Source organism: Silurus aristotelis (assembly GCF_946808225.1).
Source record: "Silurus aristotelis genome assembly, chromosome: 17".
Classification (NCBI taxonomy): domain Eukaryota; kingdom Metazoa; phylum Chordata; class Actinopteri; order Siluriformes; family Siluridae; genus Silurus; species Silurus aristotelis.
This window is the reverse complement of record NC_139590.1, coordinates 6,788,040-6,812,145: the sequence shown is the minus strand read 5'-3', so window position 1 is coordinate 6,812,145 and position 24,106 is coordinate 6,788,040. Positions and strand designations below refer to the sequence as shown.

General features: G+C 40.6%; 2 protein-coding genes across 5 annotated transcripts in view; both read left to right on the top strand.

Moving 5' to 3' along the window:
* Positions 1-2,336, top strand: part of stat3 (signal transducer and activator of transcription 3 (acute-phase response factor)) — a 34,173-nt gene extending 31,837 nt beyond the window's left edge. For both annotated transcript variants that reach the window (XM_083567341.1, XM_083567340.1), the window contains one exon: positions 1,014-2,336. In XM_083567341.1, the coding sequence (XP_083423467.1) occupies positions 1,014-1,066 (53 nt within the window). In that variant the 3' untranslated portion in view covers positions 1,067-2,336. The remainder of the gene's footprint in view (positions 1-1,013) is intronic.
* Positions 2,337-13,609: 11,273 nt separating this feature from the next.
* Positions 13,610-24,106, top strand: part of stat5a (signal transducer and activator of transcription 5a) — a 101,758-nt gene continuing 91,261 nt past the window's right edge. Inside the window, exon 1 of one of the 3 annotated variants that reach the window (XM_083567344.1) lies at positions 13,610-13,780. The gene's annotated coding sequence lies outside the window, so the exon portion shown is untranslated. The remainder of the gene's footprint in view (positions 13,781-24,106) is intronic. The other 2 variants (XM_083567343.1, XM_083567342.1) reach the window with 2 other exon arrangements.

Sequence of the window (24,106 nt, the reverse complement as noted above, 5' to 3'; positions counted from 1 at the left end):
GTACTTTTAACAGTATTTTTCTGTCATTGAACGTAGGCTCAAAGATGCACTGGTCTCTTGCACTAACACCCCCCTAAAATACAAATCAAATTGTACATCTCAACACTGCATTAACCATCAACACAGCAGCCTCTTCACCATGCCGGAATCAAACAAAGATCGAGTCGTAAAGCAATTTGTCAAAAAGGGATCTTCAGTTAACAAATACAATTACAGTATCGTGTAGTAGAACCATTAGGATGCAATGGACAAATAAGTAAATTTTTTTTTTTTGATAAAGTAAAACCAAATATTCAGTCTGGAATTGACCTTTTTTTTTGGACTGAAAATGAGGCCAGGTGCAGATGCGGGTCGGTGAGTGTTGAGAATAATGGCATCTTCGACAAGGTGCAAAATGCTAACAGTGATTGTCGATTGCAATATTGCAGAGTAAAAAGTTGTATTGATTCACAAATGTAGTGGAGCAGAGAGTGAAGGTTCATATCTTTAGATGCTCATTGAAACTAGAAAGTAGTCAAAAAAGGACATACGTACAGTAACGAAGTGCATTTACTCAAATACTTTACACACTCCATTAAACACATTTTCTTAACCTGTTCATCTGCTGCCTGTCATCGACCATCCAAACCTCGAGCTGTTACTATATAAGAGGAAAGGGGAGCTCAGTGGGCTTCTGATCAGAGTTCAAATCCCAAACACCTCTAAGCTGCTACTCCTTGAGCAAGGCCCTTAACCCTCAACTGCCCAGGTGGATGAACGAGACCGTTGGAAGTCTGCCAAATGCTGTGAATGAACATCTGGAAATTTCAATTGAATTCTACAAATGAAAAACAAAACATTGCAGTCAGAGGTATGGATGTTCTAGAAAGTAATTAAACACCTTCTGACCAATCAGTGTTGAGAGTTTGTGTTTTTGTATATATAAAAAATATGATACTCCTGAAATAATCATGTGCACACTGGTTTTTATTCGAGTCTCACAACCAGCGTTTGCTCATTCCCTCCCCCTCCAGACTCCCTCACTCTGGACATGGACATGAACACGGACGTGGCCTCGCCCATGTGAGACCTTCCGCCGCGTATCGATCCGAGAAGCATCTAAACCTTTCACTTCTTCGCTGTTTCTGTCGTTGCGGAGGGAGAAAAAGACGGAGACGTCCCGGATTCTCTTTCCGCATCGCTCTCAGATAGGTGCTACTCCTCGCACTGTCCACTCTTTTTTTTTTCCTCTTCACTAGGTCTTGTACTCGCCGTGTGCTCCTGTGAAACTCTCCTAACACTTGGACCCAAAAAAAAAACAAAAACTAAAAAAAACAGAACGAACTAAGTAATCGCTTTGTACTTGATTGTACGTGTTATTTTAGGGTTTTAACCTATGGATTTTTCGTATTATACAATACGTTTTATGCGCTCTTATAGTATGATCTAATTGTATTATGTTCCCATTGGCTTTGTGCAGGTTTTTTTTCCCCTCTGTGTAAGCTAATGCTGCATATGAGTCATGGGATAAGTGGCTCCAGCTAAATGTATTATATTTTCTGTACGTCTCTCCGACTGTTTCTGTTCTCTAGATATAATCCTGTCCCACACTATTCCATGCCTATTCTCTATATGTTCGTACATATATATGTATGTATATATGTGTGTGTAAGAGATAATCAGAGAGACGGATACGGAGCTCAGCGATCTGTCAATGTCCAGCATCCAGGGAGTAAGATTTATTTAGATCCATGTTACTCAGGGTGCAACACTCACATTTGTGCGTTAAAGGAAGCATCTTGGTCCTTCCCTGTGGCCTTATTTAACCAGCAGACCAAGACGTTTGGAAGGCGGGAGAACCCGATGTGACACCATTTCGATACTTCCTTTCAGACTCGCCCCGTCTCGTGTTTCCCGCATGATGAAAACGCGCGAAATTACAGACTGTTTACGCCAGAAAAAGAGAAAAGGGGGGAGGACTAGAGTAGAATATTATGTTAAAGCTAGTATTCCAGCCCCAGATGAAGATATGTTCCACCTTTTTTCTTTTGCTGTAATTGTTTTCATCGACGCCGTTGTTTGAACGAGCTTCAGAGCTTCTGTGCCATTGTCTGAACGAGGGCTGTATCATCATATCTGTATAATCATCTTCTATTGTTCCATTTCTTTCTTTTTTTTTTTTTTTTTTTTTTTTTTTTGTAATTTAAAAATGTTTAACATTTGTCCTTCCTCACTAATGGTTTTTGTCCAAAACTGCCCTGTGCATTATCCTGGTCATTGGAGTTCCTGTGTTGTAAATGTCCCTGCCTGTGAGCTCTCTGTACAGTGGCTGCATTACTTTTCATTAAAAAATAAAATCAACACCCTACATTAGTTTTGTCGTCTTTTCAGTCAGAAATACACTGAGCATCATGCAGGAGTTCTGTGTCTTTTGTATTTTGTTTATTACACTAAATTCTAGTAAGATCTTATTTCAGTCTTTTAGACAGTGATCTTTGGTTTAATTGCATTTATCCAACTCCAAGAAGTGTTTTAACTCAGTCAGGGTCATGATAGGATTTAATTACAGGTATTATTACTAAATATTTTGACTGATGGATTGGGGGAGAGGGGGAGAGAGAGAGAGAGAGAGAGAGAGAGAGAGAGAGAGAGAGAGAGAGATGTGCACAGGAAGTGCTTTAACTCAGTCAGGCTCATGATAGGATTTAATTACAGGTATTATTTCTGCCTATGGATGGATGGGCAATGAGATGTATGGATAGGTAGATGGGCACAGGGATGGACAGATGAAAGGATAGATGGGCACAGGGATGGAAGGATAGATGGGCACAGGGATGGACGGATGGGTAGATGGACCCAGGGATGAATGGATCGGTAGATGGGCACAGGGATGGACAAATGAATAGATGGGCACAGGGATGGACAGATGAAAGGATATATACGCACAGGGTTGGACAGATGGGTAGATGGGCACAGGGATGGACAGATGAAAGGATAGATGGGCACAGGGATGAAAGGATTGATGGGCACAGGGATGGATGGATGGGTAGATGGGCACAGGGATGGACAAATGAATAGATGGGCACAGGGATGGACAGATGGAAGGATATATAGGCACAGGGTTGGACAGATGGGTAGATGGGCACAGGGATGGACGAATGAATAGATGGGCACAGGGATGGACGGATGAATAGATGGGCACAGGGATGGATGGATGAATAGATGGGCACAGGGATAGATGGACACAGGTAAGAATAGATAGGCACAGGGATGGACGAATGAATAGATGGGCACAGAGATAGATAGAGACAGACAGACAGATATATAAATAGATCGAACTTTGTCACTGCATAGTGCAAGTACACAGCAACAAAATGCAGTTCAGCATCTAGAATGTAATGTGTAGTGAAATCAATATAAAGGCTCAGCTAGTGAAAATGTGTGGGAGATGGTGAGCAAGTACCCTAAGAATAAATATAAACATATATATATGAAATATGAGTAGTTATATTAGTGCAGGATTTGTTTAATGCACAATACAGTATGTGTAGAGAATGTGGGATATGTACAGAAGTTACACAGTGTATATACAGATGATTCATATAGATATGAGAATGAGCATTATGCTTTAGCTGGAACTACTAGGATCCTATTTAACGTGTACAATCATCATGAAAACTACTGTGAGGACGTCATCTAAAAAGTTAAAGTCAGTGCAGATTTCTTGGCTACAGTTGCTCTGGTCATCACCACCACCAGCTATCAATAAATTTCCAGCCTACATATATATATATATATATATATATATATATATACACACACACACACACACACACACACACACACACACACACACACACACACACACACACACACACACACACACACACACATAGTGCTTCTCCAAACTGTTAGCACAAAGTTCCAGACACACAATAGTACAAGATGTCTGGATGCCGTAGCTTTAAATTTCCCCTTCACTTGAACTAGGAGACCCAAACCTGTTCCCCTGTGCATATAAAGTGAGCTCCATGAAGATCTGCTTTAAATAGATTGGAGTGGAAGATCTCCTGCTATAGAGCTGTGAACCTCAACCCTACTGAACACCTTTGGTATGAATGAATGAACACTGACTGGATAAAATGCATGAAAAAACCAATACAGCATAATCTATTCTAAACATCTAACGTACCTAATGAACAGTATCAGAGATCAACATGATTCAAAATGTATCCACCATTAAACCTGCATCAGTTGCTTTCCTTTTTGTAAGGGAATATTTTTCTGGTTTCTGTGGAAAAGCAGCTGCTGCTTTTGATGAAATCCCAGAACAGACTTCAGAATGCTGTTAAAGGGGAAAAAAAGGCCTCGATTTCTCAATACTGCTTACTGTTTTTTTAGAAATGCACCTACGCCAAAATCGTCAAAGTTGTTTAGGGTGTATATATAAAACAATATATATTTATTTGCCGAAATCCTTTGCTTAGTTCTATATATTTAATGCCTCTTCAGGTTTAGGACTGCTTGGACCTTCTGAGATGGACAAATGAGGGTTCTAAACCTTTAACCTTTATATACATATATAAGAAAACAAACCAGGTTTCAAGTTTGTCATATGTGCAGATGGTCAGTGACGGTTTGTTCAATAAAATGTTTAAGTGAGGCTACAGACAAACTACAGCAAATATTCAATATTAAGCAGTAAAGAGGGAGACAGCGCATGTAGGATGTTTTGGAGACAAGGTGAGGGAGATTGAGATGGTTTGGACATGTGCAGAGGAGGGACATGGGGTATATCGGTAGGAGAATGCTGAGGATGGAGCCACCAGGAAGGAAGAAAGGAGGAAGTCCAAGGAGGAGGTTTATGGATGTGGTGGGGGAAGACATGCAGGTAGTTGGTTTGAAAGAGGCAGATGTAGAGGACAGGGGGGTATGGAGACGGATGATCCGCTGTGGCGCCCCCTAATGGGAGAAGCCGGAAGAAGAAGAAGAAGAAGAAGAAGAAAAAGAAGATATATATGAGCATGAGCTACCTTTTATAAAATTTGAAGATGGAGATGTACAAGGAGAGTATGTATGTCTTTCAGTAGGTGTGCAAAAATACACAGAGTGGGAAAGTTAGATGCACTGGTACTGAGCGCAATGGTATTAAGAGTTCTGAGAAGTGAGGATTGTGCAGTCCCAATGTGTTAAGAAAAATAAAAAAAAATCTGAACAGAGCAAATAGACTTGTTACAATGGCACCAATCTATGGGTTATTTATATTAAGCAGCAAGTGAACAGTCAAATCTAGAAATTGATTTATAGGAAGCAGGAAAAGTGGGCAAGTGTATATTGACCTTAATGGTTTTGTAGATTAGACACTCCAGGTCTAGCAGCTCATTCGGAGAAATTCAACTCGAGAAACACTCTCTGCTCTTGCACTTTGGATTTGTTTTGCAGATCTGTATTCGAGTCATTAGATGCCAATGAATTGCTTTGAAACATGTTTAAAAAATTTTTTTTAACTACTAGAATCTGACAAAAAAAAAAAAATAAAAACCTTGTCATAACCTTTCCTGTGTGGTGGTGTTTCTCCACTGAATATTTCTGTAGAATGATCATTGGGGCAGCGTGAACTCTGTCCCAACGGGCCTCTATTAGCACTTTATTTATTTATTTCACTTTATTTATCTATTAGGTACAGTATTAATAATTAATAATAATTAACCCTACAGTGTGACACTGCCCTAAAAAAAGAGTATGAGCTGTCAACTTTCTGTATATTGCTGGCTACTCAGAAGAGGTTATTAACTTTTCAGTGGAATCTTAAAGGTGTAAATTTGTGTGTGCAACTGAACGTCAGAGTGAAAGCTCTGACTCAGTCTCCTGAGTAACACCATTAGCTAAGGCGAGATGAGGAGAAAAAGTAACAGAAAAAAAAAACCCTATGTGGTTTTGAAATGTTTCATATTGTGTAGATTCACGAATACTCTGTAGTTACACTGGATAACCAGCAGGGGTCGGTAATGTATTGTAATGCATTTTCACACCATGCCAGAAAAAAAAAAAAAAACGTACTAACTGAAATATTGCAAAGAAGGAGGGTTAGTGAGCTGAAATCAGTCAAATGTCCAAATGCGTGACTTTGTAGTTCTGTGGCACGTGTGTGGCAGAAAACAAATTCATACAGGTTCTGTTTACAGCACAGTGGTGGTTTACCTCATGCACCATGCATGTGTTTTGTGTTTGTGTGTGTGTGTGTGTGTGTGTGTGTGTGCAAGTGAGGGACTCTTGCCTGAAGAGGTGGCGTGAGAGAGTTGTACGAAGATCTCTGAAAGCATTGCAGTTCATAGATGAACTTTTGATTAGCACTTGATTTATTTCTCGTAACGCCACTTATCGATCCCAGACATCTGCACCCAATCAGCATTTCATAATGCGAGACTGTGTATGTGCTTGTCACAGTGTGTGAACACTTGCAACATCCTTCAAGAGGCACCTCTTATAAACGGCTCAGGAAAGAAGAAATCAGCTTTGCTTCCTTTTTTTTTTGAAACCATTACAATAAAACAAAATACTTTATTGATCGCACAGGGAAATTGTTAGGTTGCAGTTGCTCATGGTACGATTAGAATGAAATAAAAGATGAGAAATGTATAATAATATTCATATTAAGATATATATTAAGTATAGATACTGTGCAATCAATACATTTCCAATCTGAAAATAGGGTTTGTGATCTTTAAAATGTCTTTTGACCTACAATTATGTAATAATCATCGAAATTTAAACACGAACTGGAAGATTTAGCGTTCACACATTTGTTTAGAAATCTCAGGTTTCTTAAGTTGCCCTCAATGAGCAGCTCTACACCATAGCAGGGTTTTCATTACAAAAAGTTTCGAGTCTCTGTTTACAAAAAAGTGCTTTATTAATCTACTTTTCCACAATTTCACCTTCAAAATTGTGCTCCAGGTGCTCCCTGTGACTGTGCGTGCTGCCTTGTGCTGCCATCTCTTGGCAGGTTACAAAACTGGTCTTAAAGTTTTTTGATCGCACCTCGTTTTCTTTGGTTGCTTTTGTGGATTCATGCAAGTACACCAGGCCAAAATGGCAGGAGGGCAACTTTTCTCTTTTCCTGTAGGTGCATTTCATTAACATGTGCAAAGCAAAACCTGATTCCAGACCAGCACACTAAACCTGTGGAATGTTATACAGAGCTTTAAGTCTCTCTCTCTCTCTGTCGCTTCCACACACACACCCATGAATTATGTGAACTTTCTTTTGTGTAATCTTTTAATGACTTTACTGTTTTGTTCTTACATTACTTACATTTACAACCTCATATTTATCACATCCACCTCATATTTATCACATCAACCTCATATTTATCACATCTTAACTCATGTTTAATGTTTACTCGGCTGTTTCACAGTCTATAGGCACCATGGTCTGTTAGTAACAACATTTTGTTCTTTTGTATACTGTGTATGTGGAAGAATGACAGAAAAAGTTGAGTTGAGTTGAGTTGATTTGAGTTGAGTATTAGCTTTTAGCCTTAGCATGTATTTTGTAAATGGCCTGACTGGATTTTATTGTTACTTTTACATTTATGGCAGACACGTGTATCCAGGACAGGTATTTTTTACAGAATGAGCTTGGGGCAGTGTGATTTCTGTCCCAACGGGCCTCTATTAGCACTTGAGTGTGCCTTGAGTAAATTGTTTCAGTGTCTTGTTAAGGTTTTCTTTCTTTCTTTCTTTCTTTCTTTCTTTCTTTCTTTCTTTCTTTCTTTCTTTCTTTCTTTCTTTCTTTCTTTCTTTCTTTCTTTTCTTTTTTTTTGACAGAAGTGTTTCTGGTTAGTAATCAAAAATGATTTATAACTTGTATAATTTTTTCATTTTTAAAGATAAAAAGAATTGATTTTTTTTACAAATAAAAAAAAAAGCATCAAAAGTAAAATGGAGGTGAAAAGGGTTATTATCTCTGATTTCCAAAATATGTCCAAATTATAGACAAATATGATTTATTGGTGTACACAATATTTGTAATGCTGCTGATTAACAGTATGTAGTGTGTATTAAAATGTATGTTTTCTTCATTTGAAAATCGAATAATTATTACCAGATTCCAATGTTGAGGTAAAATTTTTTTAGTTTCCTTTAACTTTCAACAAACATGCTGTTGGGTTGGCTAAGATAAATCACTTCTGGGTGTGAATAAATAAGATAAATGCAGGTCACAAGAAGGGAGTGAGTGAGGAAATAAGTAGTAATGTTTGATCAGAAGGTTATGAGATCAAATCTCATCACCGCCTAGCTTCCACTGATGGGCCCTTGAGGAAGACCCTTAACCCTGAACTGCTCAGTTGAAGAAATGAGATAAATGTGGCCTGCGTGGGATAAGGGGTGTCTGCCGAATGCTGTAAAGGTAAATGTTTATTACAGCGTGATGCACTACTTTCGGCCATGTTGGATTAAAAGTCGCAACAGTTGATGCGGGAAGAACATGGAGAAGAATAAGATTAAGGTGGTCTGAAGGTGATTTATATTGAAGAGCACTATAAACTACTGTAGATGAATCCAAACAGAAACCAATTACAGTTGCATTCATGGCATTTGACAGACACCCATGTCAACATCTTTGCTCTGGGGCACGTGAGCAGCAGCCTGGAATTTTACCCTCTAGTTAGAAGTCTAAAACCTTAGCCACTGGAGGGGTGAGAACAATATTAACCTACCTCAACTCTTCCCCTCCATGTGTCCCCTTGGGGCAACTGTAGGAATTGTGGTCCCACTTTACCCATTACATCTCTTCACTTTTAGGGGCCTGCTGTTGTTTTTTCAGTGTGCATGGATTCATCCCCATATACCTGATTTCTTTATTTAGCACTTCGATCACATGACATGACTTCATTCAGAAGACACTTTGATTCAGAGAAAACGCAAAACATAGCCCCTAGCTGAGTGACTTACGGTTAAGGGTGTGGATTGCATCTGTTTCTTGCTTTGTGTGGTTTATACAAGACGAATTGCCTTTCCTTCTTATAAACATAACCAAATATCCGCGTCTCTCTGGTAGCAATCGGTGGACTAGATTTATAATATCTGTGCCTAATTTGGGAAATAAACAAAAAAACAAACTCAGGGTTGATTGTTTTATCTTTTCTAAGACTCGGCTCTTTGAAATGCGAGTCTCGGATAACCGGGTTTGCCGTGCCGAGGTCAAAAATTTTGAATATTTGAACTTTGAGGGCGCATGGGTGTGTGTGTCGGCGCATGTCTAAACTGATGACATTCCTTTTCATGTTTGAAAGGCTGAAGGCAGGAAATTTGTCTTAAGACTGACTATCTGAACGACCACATGAATCGTACGTCTGCGTTCTACCAAAGACGCAAGCCAGATGAATCCATGGCCAATTCAAACAACAACAAAAAAAGCCTCGCGGGCCCGCTAATTGACTTCATTAGGCTAGTGGTTTACAAGTCAGTCCTTGGGTCACTCAGTTGGTCCACATTTTATGAAGCTGTCGCGTGAGTGTAGGGTTGAAGACTGGTCCAAGAACCACAGCATGTAAACCACAATTAGGTCAAAGGTAATGACAGTGGTGAAGGCTCACTGCTGAAGGCTCTGGGCTACTGAGCAGGAGGTCAGGGTTCAAATCACAGTTTCTCCAGTCTGTTACTGCGGGAAAAAAATGCAGTATATGAGACAGATGATGCTTTAATCTTTTTTTTTTTGGTACTAGTAAATTAATCCTAATAATCCAATTCCTAGTACTACATACACCAAATGCACAAGAGCTTAATGCACAGGACCACTCAGGTACAAATAAATAAATAAATTGAGGCTTAACAGCTTAAGTAGCTGAACTGTTCTGACAAAATTTCCAAAATATCCAATTTTTCTAGTGCCTAATACTTCTGCCTTTTTCTACCCATAATGCACGTTTATTGTAAACTTAAATTTGGAAAGACATGTATTTGACTATATGATTCTTTTGCAGTGAGGCTACAGCAAGACCATGCTGCCTTTACGCTAGCTTTCAATATGCAAATTAGGTAACGTTACATCCATGTGATTGGCTCAAACATTTCTTCAAATCAACCCTATGGTGGTGTATTATTTATGCAGGTTTATCCCATAGAATCCCATTGTCACAGAACAACAAAAAAAGAAAAACGTTGCTGTGGTTTCATATTTATCCTTTCTCTCAACAAACTCACACTATATGGACCTAACCCAAACCCTGAGGAGCAGAGTGGAAGATCTCCTGCTACTGTATAGATGCTGATCTTAACCATATTAAACACCTTTGGGTTGAAATGGAACACTGACTGCACCCCAGGTCTCCTCACCTCACCCTACACCGGTGCCTGACTTTACTAACACCCAAGTGGCTGATCAACACAAATCTCTACAAGCTCACTCCAGAATCTAGAATCTGGATCCGCGTCTAATACCTAATACCCAATGTTTACAGGAAGGGCTTCAGATCCACCCCAACCCTGACCAAGACAAAGCACTTACTGAAAATGAATGAATGAATGAATTGATAGTTGGATGGTTGGATGAATGAATGAATAAATGAATGAACAGTTAGTTTTTTCCCTCAAAAGTTCAAGCCTTAACAGGCACTGTCTCTTATTTAATAATAAACACGTGTCAGCTCAGAGGCTCTTCGAATGAATTAGAAGGACGAATTTGTGTCTGCTGTGGTATGACAGGCTGAGGTATGTCTACCCTGAGTGTTTATGAAAACCTTTAGAAAGAGCTCAGAGCTCAGACAAGTGCAATGTTCAGTTGTATAATGTAATATAAAGTTGTGTGTGTGTGTGTGCATACATCGTCAGATAAGTGCAATATTCAGCTGATATATATATATATATATCAGCTGAATATTGCACTTATCTGACGATGTATGCACACATGTTTAGGGCAGTAGAGAAGGATTTGCTGGCCCTGACCGCCCGCCACTGGTGTATGTATACGTACTGTACATATGAATGTATATGTATTTATGTATGTATGTATGCATGTCTGTATCTATAAATGTGTGTGTATGTGTGTGTATGTGTGACAACAACATTGATTATCTTCTGATCATGGCACCTATTATTGGGTGAGATATATTATACATTATAGAATTTGTCCTCAGAGTTGACGTGTTGGAAACAGGAAAAATGGGCAAGCGTAAGGACAACTGGGTCAGAGCATCTCCAAAACTGCAGCTCTTGTGGGATGTTCCCAGTCTGCAGTGGTCAGAATCTATCAAAAGTGGTTCAAGGAAAAACCAGTGGTGAACCGGCGACAGGGTCATGAGCGCCCGAGGGAAGCGAACGCTGGTCCGTGTGGTCCGATCCAACAGACGAGCTTCTGTAGCTCACATTGCTGAAGAAGTTAATGCTGTTGATGCTAGACGGGTCGGAACTGTTTTGGCAGCAAAAGGAGGACCAACACCATATGAGACAGGTGGTGATAATGTTATGCCTGGTCGATGTATGTACTGTATGCATGTATTTGCGTATTTCTTTGTGTGTGCATGTATGTATGTATTTCTGTATGTATGTTTATACGGTATATACAGTGGGTACTGAAAGTATTCAGACCCCCTTAAATGTTTCACTCTTTGTTATATTGCAGCCATTTGCTAAAATCATTAAGGTTCATTCTTCTTCCTCATGAATGTACACACGGCTCCCCATACTGACAGAAAAACACAGAATTGTTGACATTGTTGCAGATTTATTAAAAAAGAAAAACTGAAATATCACATGGTCCTAAGTATTCAGACCCTTTGCTCAGTATTTAGTAGAAGCCCCCTTTTGATCTAATACAGCCAGGAGTCTTTTTGGGAAAGATGCAACAAGTCTTTCACACCTGGATTTGGGGATCCTCTGCCATTCCTCCTTGCAGATCCTCTCCAGTTCTGTCAGGTTGGATGGTAAACGTTGGTGGACAGCCATTTTTAGGTCTCTCCAGAGATGCTCAATTGGGTTTATGTCAGGGCTCTGGCTGGGCCATGCAAGAACAGTCACGGAGTTGTTGTGAAGCCACTCCTTCGTTATTTTAGCTGTGTGCTTAGGGTCATTGTCTTGTTGGAAGGTAAACCTTCGGCCCAGTCTGAGGTCCAGAGCGCTCTGGAGAAGGTTTTTGTCCAGGATATCCCTGTACTTGGCCGCATTCATCTTTCCCTCGATTGCAACCAGTCATCCTGTCCCTGCAGCTGAAAAACACCCCCACAGCATGATGCTGCCACCACCATGCTTCACTGTTGGGACTGTATTGGACAGGTGATGAGCAGTGCCTGGTTTTCTCCACACATACTGCTTAGAATTAAGGCCAAAAAGTTCTATTTTGGTCTCATCAGACCAGAGAATCTTATTTCTCACCATCTTGGAGTCCTTCAGGTGTTTTTTAGCAAACTCCATGCGGGCTTTCATGTGTCTTACACTGAGGAGAGGCTTCCGTCGGGCTACTCTGCCATAAAGCCCCGACTAGTGGAGGGCTGCAGTGATGGTTGACTTTCTACAACTTTCTCCCATCTCCTGACTGCATCTCTGGAGCTCAGCCACAGTGATCTTTGGGTTCTTCTTTACCTCTCTCACCAAGGCTCTTCTCCCCCGATAGCTCAGTTTGGCCGGACGGCCAGCTCTAGGAAGGGTTCTGGTCGTCCCAAACATCTTCCATTTGAGGATTATGGAGGCCACTGTGCTCTTAGGAACCTTAAGTGCAGCAGAAATCTTTTTGTAACCTTGGCCAGATCTGTGCCTTGCCACAATTGTGTCTCTGAGCTCTTCAGGCAGTTCCTTTGATCTCATGATTCTCATTTGCTCTGACATGCATTGTGATCTGGAAGGTCTTATATAGACAGGTGTCTGGCTTTCCCAATCAAGTCCAATCAGTATAATCAAAAACAGCTGGACTCAAATGAAGGTGTAGAACCATCTCAAGGATGATCAGAAGAAATGGAAAGCACCTGAGTTAAATATATGAGTGTCACAGCAAAGGGTCTGAATACTTAGGACCATGTGATATTTCGATTTTTCTTTTTTAATAAATCTGCAACAATGTCAACAATTCTGTGTTTTTCTGTCAGTATGGGGTGCTATTTGTACATTCATGAGAAAGAAGAATGAACTTAAATGATTTTAGCAAATGGCTGCAATATAACAAAGAGTGAAAAATTTAAGGGGGTCTGAATACTTTCCGTACCCACTGTATATATATATATATATATCATATGTATACATATACACATACATACATACGTGTGTGTGTTTGTCAAATTGTCTGGAAGACTATGTGTATCTGTCAGTGAGCGCGCGTGTGCGTGTCTGCGCGTCCATGGCAGCGCGCGCAGTCGAAGGAACATTTGAGAGAATGTAATTAGGGAACGCGCCCGCGCCCGCATCTCAGGTGAAGAAGCCTCGCGTGCGTCTCACGTGGTACCAGTCAATTAAATCATCCGAACAAACAAAGAGAGAAAGAAACAAACAACAACAACAACAAGTGTCGTTTGCGTGTTAATAGACGTGTAGCCAATACGATACATAAATAGGAGGAGGAAAAAAAAAAAAGAAAAAACAACGGCGTGGAAACAACACCGGAAGTGGGCGGGTGAGAGAGAGAGAGAGAGAGAGAGAGAGAGCGAGCGAGCGAGCAGAGGCAGAGAGAGAGAGAGAGAGGCAGAGGCAGGCGGATGAGACAGCCCGCTGCTGGAAGCGGACACACGGGCGGCTCTCTGGAAGATCTTTCCCGGAGCTTCGCGTTGCACTTTTTCCGCAAACCAGACTGCGCGTTTCAGCTTCCTGCCCCGGTAAGTCTTCCTGCTTCTGCCAGGGATCATTCACTAGTTCATTTCTTTTTTCTTTTCTTTTTTGTAGTACAGCGGCTTCGTAAACAAACTAACTGTCCAAAGCCTGTGTGTGTGTGTGTGTGTGTGTGTGTGTGTGTGTGTGCGTGCGTGTGCGTGCGTGTGCGCGCTTTTTTAATATCTATTTGACGCAACTTTAGAGCGGAATTGACGCAACAATTAAACCCAAACACTCCGTCTTATTTTCCAATTTCACACCAGCGTCAGGTTTAATAACACGAACTAACACCAGGTTCCTCCTTGAACACACTTTGTGCAGTGTTGACTCCGGAGCTGTCAAAGCGCCACGGCCTGTGCACCGATCGGCACTTGCGCACTCGGCAGCGCGGCCATGCGGTCCGGTGCCCTCGGCTCTCCCCGCTGCTCCACGCGTAGCGCGCGCTCTGAAACCGAGCCTCGCATTCCTCTCCATACCGCGTCGGGAAAAGTAACCTGGGGTTTTAGTTTTAATTGTTATTATATTAAAAAAAAGTAGTAAATGTTTGAAAAGTGAGTAGAGACCCCAAGCGTCTGAGATGAACTTTGTAACGGGGCTGAGTTACACTGTGATGAAGTGACACTGGAATTACGACACTTGTCACTCGCGTAAAAAAAAAAAAAAAATTTGTGTGTGTGTGTGTAAACTTTTACATATATCATATGTATAATATACTTATTACATTATTTCTGTGTGTGTGTATGTATGTATGTATGTATGTATGTGGGTGGGTGGTGGGGTCTCGCGCTGCAGCAGCAGCAGGACTGTGAGATGATCTGAGATCAGATCAGATCTAAGCAGCTTTCTCTTCCTTCTCTGTTCTTTTGACTGCAACTGGAGTTCAGGATCAACCTGCCGACTTCATTTACTTTCAGTTTCATCAAAGTGTGAAGAAAGAAAGAAAGAAAGAAACAAAGAAAGAAAATGAATTGGAAAGAAAGAAGGAAAGAAAGAAGGAAAGAAAGCCTGTGTTCCGATTTGATCTGGTTTAGAGGTTTTACACCTGTGTTTTGAAATAAAGTGATTTTTAGACATCTAGTGTAAAATCAACCAAGACAAGAGGAAAGTGTTTTGATGCTACAGGAAAGTGTTTTGATGCTACAGGAAAGTGTTTTGATGCTGCAGGAAAGTGTTTTGATGCTACAGGAAAGTGTTTTGATGCTGCAGGAAAGTGTTTTGATGCTGCAGGAAAGTGTTTTGATGCTACAGGAAAGTGTTTTGATGCTACAGGAAAGTGTTTTGATGCTACAGGAAAGCGTTTTGGTGTTGCATGGAAATGTTTGGTACTATAGGTGTATACTGAAGGTAATCATTTGGTACTGCAGGAATCTTAAAATTTTTCTACGCAAAAGCATTTTGCTGCTATACGAAAGCGTTTTGTTACTACAAGTAATTTGTTTTGTTGTTGAACTACAAGAAAGCATTTTGCTTCTTTACAGTATGAAAGTGTTTTGGTACTATAAGACGGTACTGGACAAACTACTAGTACAAAACTACTAGTTTATGTTTTAACAAGGAACCATCTCACCACTACAATAAGCGTTTTATTATGAGAAAAAACGTAAAAAAAATCTTGTTAAGAAAAGGATTTTATTTTTGTTTTGAGATTAAAATTTTTTTGCTAAATACAAGAAAACGTGTCATTAAAAGGAAACCGAGATCAAAATGTCATTAAAGCAACATAATATCTATTGCAGGCTGCAGTTTTTATGACAGTGCCTGCAGGGTTGGCAGTACATCCTGCCCAAAGTCACAGCTGACAGGACAAATCGGATTTTACTTTACCGAGGGCGACTTTGTTCCTGCCGTATTCAGAATCCTCGCCTTTTATAGAAACGTGCGGTGATAATAGCTGCCTTCTAACCTTCACAAGCTTTACACTCCTTCATCACAGTCCTTACTTAAAAAAGAGAACGCAGATCCAGGAGATGTTAGCAATCACACTAACTTAATGGCTTCCTCTCAGCATGTCAGGTCGTTCTGTGCAGTGTCTATGCCCCCGAGCAGACCTCCAGACATAAAGACCATGGAGGAGAGGGTTACTTCAGAGGTTATCTTTTTCTTTTTTTCTTTTTTTTTCTTTTTTTTATCAGTTTTGGCCAGTTCACTGACTGCTGTGCTGAGCACTTTTTTTCTTAAAAAAAAAAAAAACGTCCATAGGAGTGTTTAACCGAGCGAGATTCTTATTTGCAAACACTGATAGATCTGTTGTCATACGTGTCTGATGACCTGGCTAGCATCAGCTGGCCTGAGGGTTTCACAAGTGATTGTAAAAACGAGTCATATACACAGCTAATATGGGCAAATTATTAATATGTCCTGCTACGTCATACTGTCGCAGTGTTCTCACCGTTTACAGAATACAGAAGCCTAAGGTTTGTTGCGTTTTATCCAGACATCGAGAGAATTGCTAATCTAAAACATCTGTAATGCACTCTCTCTCTTGATATAATCGAAAACTAAGTTTTGGTATTGGTGTGTGTGGGTTGAGTCAGTGTTCTACCCACCTTGAACCCAGAGTAATCAAGCATGCACCCAACACCATGTGTTTATTGCTTTCAGACTGCTATATTTAGCTCTCCTTTGGTGTGTGTGTGTGTGTGTGTGTGTGTGTGTGTGTGTGTGTGTGTGTGTGGGAGGGAGTGTAGAGGAGCGGTGCTGGGGCAGGATTGTCATAGGTGTCAAACTGTAGACCACACATGAATTCAGACGTCCATCCTGTCAAAGCGAAACAATAAACAAACAAACAAGGGTGCAAACTAGTGCATGCCGGCGTTCTCGTTCTTCACATTCACACACGAGTCACTCGGAAAGGTTTTTAGGACCTGCGGTTGGTGCAAGAGGGTTTTTGTGGTCTTCTGTTGGTGTTTTTTATTTTTGTTTGGTTAGCTTTTTCTCTCCAAATGGTACCAGATGCATATCAGTGTTTTGGTTGTTTCAGCTGCGCAAACGAAACTGAAAATCCTTAAGCAACTTTATCTTGATTATATGGGCAAATGTTTGTGCACATCTGAGCATAAGATTTGTATATGATTTTTGAAAATCCCATTCCCACATGTAGTCCCTATGTGCTGTTAGTATACCCTCTGATGTTCTGGGAAGACGTTCCACTAGAGATTTTTTTTTTGTCAAAGCATTGGACTTTGGATCCAAATGTCATGAGTTCAAATCCCAGGCACAGTAAGCTGCCACTTCTAGACCCTTGAGCAAGGGCCCTTAATCCTGTAGCTGCTCGGTTGTATGAATGATATAAAAGCCGCTCTGGATACGGGAGTCCTCCGAATGCGTTAATGTAAACCTATAAGGGTGTTCTTAAAGTCAGGGTACTGATGTAGGTGAGGTGAGGAGGCCTGCAGTGCAGTCAGCGTTCCAAATCATCCCAAAGATGTTCACTAAAGTTGGGGCTCCATAGCAGACCACTCAAAATCTTCCACTCCAACCCATGTACAAAATATCTTCATGAAGCTGGCTGTGTACAGAGGGGTATTGTCATGCTGGAACAGGTTTGGGTCTTGTAGTTCAATAAAAAAAAAAAAAAGAATGCTACTGCATCCACATTGTGTGCTTCTAACTTTGTGGTTACAGTTTGCAGAAGAACCACATATGGCTGTAAAAGCCAGGCGTCCCAATACTTTTGCCGTAAACACTATACATTTGTCATGCAGAAGCTAAACACTACAAAAGCCAAGTACACACTGTGAATTTTCTGTCACCTCTGTTAAGACGCTGGAGGCTCAGGCATGGCTGCAGCTTGCGTTTGGGGATTAGTAGGCTTTATGTAGCGACAGTGCTAAGAAGAGAGTCTAACGTTTTGATTTAATGCCCATGCATTCCTACGTCGGTCGTCACGTCACTAATCGCCATCCGGTGGTTTTGTTTTTTTTTTTCGCACAGAAAACGGACAGGTCTGCGCCGCCGAGGTGTGCAATTCTGGTTTGTGTGGTGTGTGTGATCCAGTACGTCTTCTGCTCTTTGTGTTTTTTTAATTTTAATTTAGTTTTTTTTTTTGGTGACCTTTTGTCCTCCTGGCAGCCGGGAGCAGAAGGGCTCTCGTCCAGCTCATCATATGAGAAATCAGGAACGCGCGAGCTTTGGCAAGGGATCCGAACACGAAGAGGTCAAGGGTGACTCCTCACTGAAAACCAGAACCATGAATACTCGCGATCATTTTTCATCCGCAGTCATGCTGAAGCTGCGTGCGTTTACACTTTCCTGCTCCACGTGCAGACACGCTTAGGCTTCTCGGTCGAAAATCAACACAGAACTGTGGTTAATTACAATAATTCAAACCTGAAAAACGGAGCTGAACTTCAATATTTTTGTTATATTTGAAAGCTTTAAACACCATGATAACAATATAAATAAATCGAATACTTATTTATTACATGCATGTGCATGTCCTCTCAATTTATATGCAACGAACTAGGTGATGACACTTTACTTTTGTGTAAATGTACAGATGTTAAACTTTAATTTTCGTTGAAAAATCCTTAGCATGAATAACAGCTTTACACACTCTTAGCATCCAGAAAGCTATTTCCCCCAAACACTTAGCTGAAATACTGTGCCATGCTTCTCCTTCTTTTTTCTTTGTGACCTTGCGATCCAGTTCATCCCAGAGCAGTTCAATAGGATTTAGATGCGGTAACTTGGCAGGCTGCTCTACGATGGATAAGGCTCCGGCCCACTCTCTAAATAACCTTACAGAGCTTGGACGTATGTTTCGGGTCATTGTTCCAGTGAGCCACAGTCCCGATGGAATTGCATGGTGTTGAAGTATGGAACTGTAGCCATATTTGTTCAGGATTCCTCTTACCTGGAATAAGTCTTCAACATTCCCTGTTCCAAAACAACCCCAAACCATAAGCTTTCATCTCCATGTTTGACTGTGGGGGTGAAGCAGCATGCAAACTCAATTGATCCTCTTCTGTCTTACATGAGTTCTTTTGTTCGAGCCAGAATTGTCACATTTTGACTCGTTTGTCCACAGAAATGTTCTTTCAGTTATTTACTGTCCTGTTATGTTTTTGCCTTTTAATGAGTGTGTTGCATAGAAACAAATGCATGTGTCTCAAAAATAATGAAAGACTGGATGGAGATATAGGTGGATGTCTGTCTGTCGTCTGTCTGTCTGTCTGTCTGTCTGTCTGTCTGTCTGTCTGTCTGTCTGTCTGTCTGTCTGTCTGTCTGTCTGTCCATTCATCTATCTATCTAATCAACAATATAGAGTGGGAGGCGGGGCAGGAGGGCCAGGGGTTGGGGTTTGGCAGGCTGATGTCTGTGTACTTAACCTGAAGGCAAATATGTGTTCCATTTGTGTGTGTGTGTGTGCTGTTTCTCAATAGGAAGCTGCTCTGTTCTCAGCATGATGTCTTGTTGCCTAAAAGTCAAGAGCATGAAAGGGAGCTAAAATGGAAGCCAGGAGTAATTGATTGACTTGCCCACATGATGACATGCATCTGTTTTATTCTGAAGGCCAATTCAGACTCTCAGTCACACTTCTGACAGGTCGAATAGGCTCCTATTTGAGCTGTTGCAGCTCGGAACAACATGACATCTTGTCTGCTTTGCGTACCCCCAGTCGGGTTAATATTTTTTTTGCCTTGCGTGCGAGAGTGGTGTGTAAACCCCTGAGAGATCCTTTCGCATCACCTTCTCTACACACCGTAAGCTTGAAAATGATAAGCGATTGTGCAGCGTGTACGTACCGTAATGACGCGCATAATGAACCCTGTTCCAGCTCTCTCGCATCAGTTTTGTTACCCATGTGTCAATTGTGTAAGATATTAGCAACCATTCTAGTTTTCTACTCTTAATTAGTTTAACACAAATTAAATGACATACTGATCATTGATTGTGGGCGGAGCTTTGTTCTAGCTTTGATTGAAAGGCAAGGAAACTGTACTAGCTACATACACTCACCAGTAGCACCCATGATCTCGGCTGCTTCTACGTTAAGTTTTCCACGTTAATATTCGCAGTATATGATGAAATGCTACAATGTTTAAGGTTTGCAAACTAACTGCAGGAATGAACTACATGCAGCGTTTACATTTAGGGGATTTTGCAGACGCCCTTATCCAAAGCGACTAACGTATATAATTATATTACTGAGAGCTACGGTGTTAAGGGTCTTGCTGAAGGGCCAACTCCCAGTGTAGAATTCATCCAGCCTGAAGATCCACGAAGTTACTTAGCAACTTTGAGGATGGATTTGGACTGTAATTCTGATTCATCGGCTTTGCAGATTTATCTACACTAATAGTTGATTGCTTGAATTGTTGGATATCGGCAGAAATCCATACCGATAGTTTTTCCGGGTTGCACTATACAGTACAAGAGAGACCTCAAGAGGCGAATCACTGATGCTATGGGAGGTTTATGTAAAGTGTAGTTTTTTTCTTTCTTTTCTTTCTTTTTTAGATGTTTAACTTTTTGTTTTAGTTTGATACAAGTCTTTAATAATAACAATAATTATTAAAATAATGAATATATTAATATTTATTTCATTAAACAGATTTTCATGATTCAGTACTGTATTTTTAAGCAGAACTATTTTACACGGAGTGTTATGTTTATTTTCTTTAGCCAGTATTTAATTGAAAGCTATTGGCTGATTGATTAATCATTGATCAGCAAGTACGATTTAACCCAGCTATCGGTATCAGTAAAATCCACTATTGGTTGAACTGTATTAACTGCCACATATTGCATACATTTTTCCACATTTATGCATCCAGCACTGGACAGCACACCTGAAAAATGATGGGACTGTAATGAATAGACATTTGGTGCCACCCAGATGACAATGGGTTCCCTTTTCAGACTGGTTCCTCTCAAGGTTTTTTCCTCTTGCCATCTGAGCCAGGTTTTCCTTGCCACAGTTGCTACTTGCTCACTCATTAGGAATAAACCTACAAGGAACTATTAGGCACTAAACGTATACATTCCACCTTTATAACCTCTTTATCTCTGTAAAGCTGCTTTAGGACAATTACCATTGTTAAAAGTGCTCTACTAATAAAACTATTATATTGAATTATGTTGAATTGGTTTGTCATGCGGTCACTTTGACATTCACCTCTTAGTTATAAATGTATGTAGACAAGTACAGTACGTAAACATAGGAATAATGATTTATTTCTGTGGTTGGACAGAGGGTCATTATGACTATAAAAGCATGACAATTATGTACTGTAACACAAATTCCTGTTCCTAGAGAATGTTTTAATTAGAATTGTTGTAATCTGGGGTCAGAGCACAGGGTCAGCCGTGACGCCCCAGAGCAGAAAGGGTTAAAATCCTCACTCCAGGTCCAGACAGGTGGCGGCTTGGCCATGTCAGGACTCGAACTACTGACCTTTTGATCAGCCTTAATCGCTGAGTGGCTGCTTTCACAAAAGATGTAGTTCCACTGAAACCTTAGCAGAACTAAACATCATGAAGACGTGTTTATGTAATGAAAATGCAGCCTGAAACCAGACATTTCATTTCATCTTCTCCCGCTTATCCGTAAGAAACCAGACATTTGCCTTTTTATTTATTTATTTATTTATTTATTTATTTATTTACTTTTTGCCTTTGTGGTGTTACTGCTTGAACTCGTCTTTTATACGAGATCTGCTTCTTGAGCGCATTCTTTAGTATGTGTGTGTGTGTGTGTGTGTGTGTGTGTGTGTGTGTGTGTGTGTGTGTGTGTGTGTGTTTATATATATATATATATATATATATATATATATATATATATATATATATATATATATATATATATATATATATATATATATATATATATAATATTAAAATATGGTTTATAGTTATACTATATACAGTGGGTACGGAAAGTATTCAGACCCCATTAAATTTTTCACTCTTTTTTATTTTTCAGCCATTTGCTAAAATCATTTAAGTTCATTTATTTTCCTCATGAATGTACACATAGCACCCTATATTGACAGAAAAACACAGAATTGTTGACACTGTTGCAGATTTATTAAAAAAGAAAAACTAAAATATCACATGGTCCTAAGTATTCAGACCCTTTGCTCAGTATTTAGTAGAAGCCCCCTTTTGATCTAATACAGCCATGAGTCTTTTTGGGAAGGCTGCAACAAGTTTTTCACACCTGGATTCAGGGATCCTCTGCCATTCCTTCTTGCAGATCCTATCCAGTTCTGTCAAGTTGGACGGTAAACGTTGGTGGACAGCTATTTTTAGGTCTCTCCAGAGATGCTCAATTGGGTTTAAGTCATTGCTCTGGCTGGGCCATTCAAGAACAGTCACGGAGTTGTTGTGAAGCCACTCCATCGTTATTTTAGCTGTGTGCTTAGGGTCATTGTCTTGTTGGAAGGTAAACCTTCGGCCCAGTCTGAGGTCCAAAGCACTCTGGAGAAGGTTTTCGTCCAGGATATCCCTGTGCTTGGCCGCATTCATCTTTCCCTTGATTGCAACCAGTCGTCCTGTCCCTGCAGCTGAAAAACACCCCCACAGCATGATGCTGCCACCACCATGCTTCATTGTTGAGACTGTACTGGACAGGTGTTGAGCAGTGCCTGGTTTTCTCCACACATACCGCTTAGAATTAAGGCCAAAAAGTTCTATCTTGGTCTCATCAGACCAGAGAATCTTATTTCTCACCATCTTGGAGAACTCCATGCGGGTTTTCATGTGTCCTGCACTGAGGAGAGGCTTCCGTCGGGCCACTCTGCTATAAAGCCCCACTGGTGAAGGGCTGCAGTGATGGTTGACTTTCTACAACTTTCTCCCATTTCCCGACTGCATCTCTGGAGCTCAGCCACAGTGATCTTTGGGTTCTTCTTTACCTCTCTCACCAAGGCTCTTCTCCCCCGATAGCTCAGTTTGGCCGGACGGCCAGCTCTAGGAAGGGTTCTGGTCGTCCCAAACATCTTCCATTTGAGGATTATGGAGGCCACTGTGCTCTTAGGAACCTTAATTGCAGCAAAAAAATTTTTGGAACCTTGGCCAGATCTGTGCCTTGCCACAATTCTGTCTCTGAGCTCTTCAGGCATTTCCTTTGACCTTAATGATTCTCATTTGCTCTGACATGCATTGTGATCTGTAAGGTCTTATATAAACAGGTGTGTGGCTTTCCTAATCAAGTCCAATCAGTATAATCAAAAATTTCTGGACTCAAATGAAGGTGTAGAACCATCTCAAGGATGATCAGAAGAAATGGAGAGCACCTGAGTTAAATATATGAGTGTCACAGTAAAGGGTCTGAATACTTAGGACCATGTGATATTTCAGTTTTTCTTTTTTAATAAATCTGCAAAAAGGTCAACAATTCTGTGTTTTTCTGTCAGTATGGGGAGCTGTGTGTACATTCATGAGGAAAAGAAATGAACTTAAATGATTTTAGCAAATGACTGCAATATAACAAAGAGTGAAAAATTTAAGGGGGTCTGAATACTTTCCGTACCCACTGTATGTATGTATGTATATACAGTGAGGAAAATAAGTATTTGAACACCCTGCTATTTTGCAAGTTCTCCCACTTAGAAATCATGAAAGGGTCTGAAATTGTCATCGTAGGTGCATGTCCACTGTGAGAGACATAATCTAAAAAAGAAAATCCAGAAATCACAATATATGATTTTTAAACTATTTATTTGTATGATACAGCTACAAATAAGTATTTGAACACCTGTCTATCAGCTAGAATTCTGACCCTCAAAGACCTGTTAGTCTGCCTTTAAAATGTCCACCTCCACTACATTTATTATCCTAAATTAGATGCACCTGTTTGAGGTTGTTAGCTGCATAAAGACACCTGTCCACCCCATACAATCAGTAAGAATCTAACTACTAACATGGCCAAGACCAAAGAGCTGTCCAAAGACACTAGAGACAAAATTGTACACCTCCACAAGGCTGGAAAGGGCTACGGGGAAATTGCCAAGCAGCTTGGTGAAAAAAGGTCCACTGTTGGAGCAATCATTAGAAAATGGAAGAAGCTAAACATGACTGTCAATCTCCCTCGGACTGGGGCTCCATGCAAGATCTCAACTCGTGGGTCTCAATAGTCCTTAGGAAGGTGAGAAATCAGCCCAGAACTACACGGGGGGAGCTGGTCAATGACCTGAAAAGAGCTGGGACCACTGTTTCCAAGGTTACTGTTGGTAATACACTAAGACGTCATGGTTTGAAATCATGCATGGCACGGAAGGTTCCCCTGCTTAGACCAGCACATGTCCAGGCACGTCTTAAGTTTGCCAATGACCATTTGGATGATCCAGAGCAGTCATGGGAGAAAGTCATGTGGTCAGATGAGA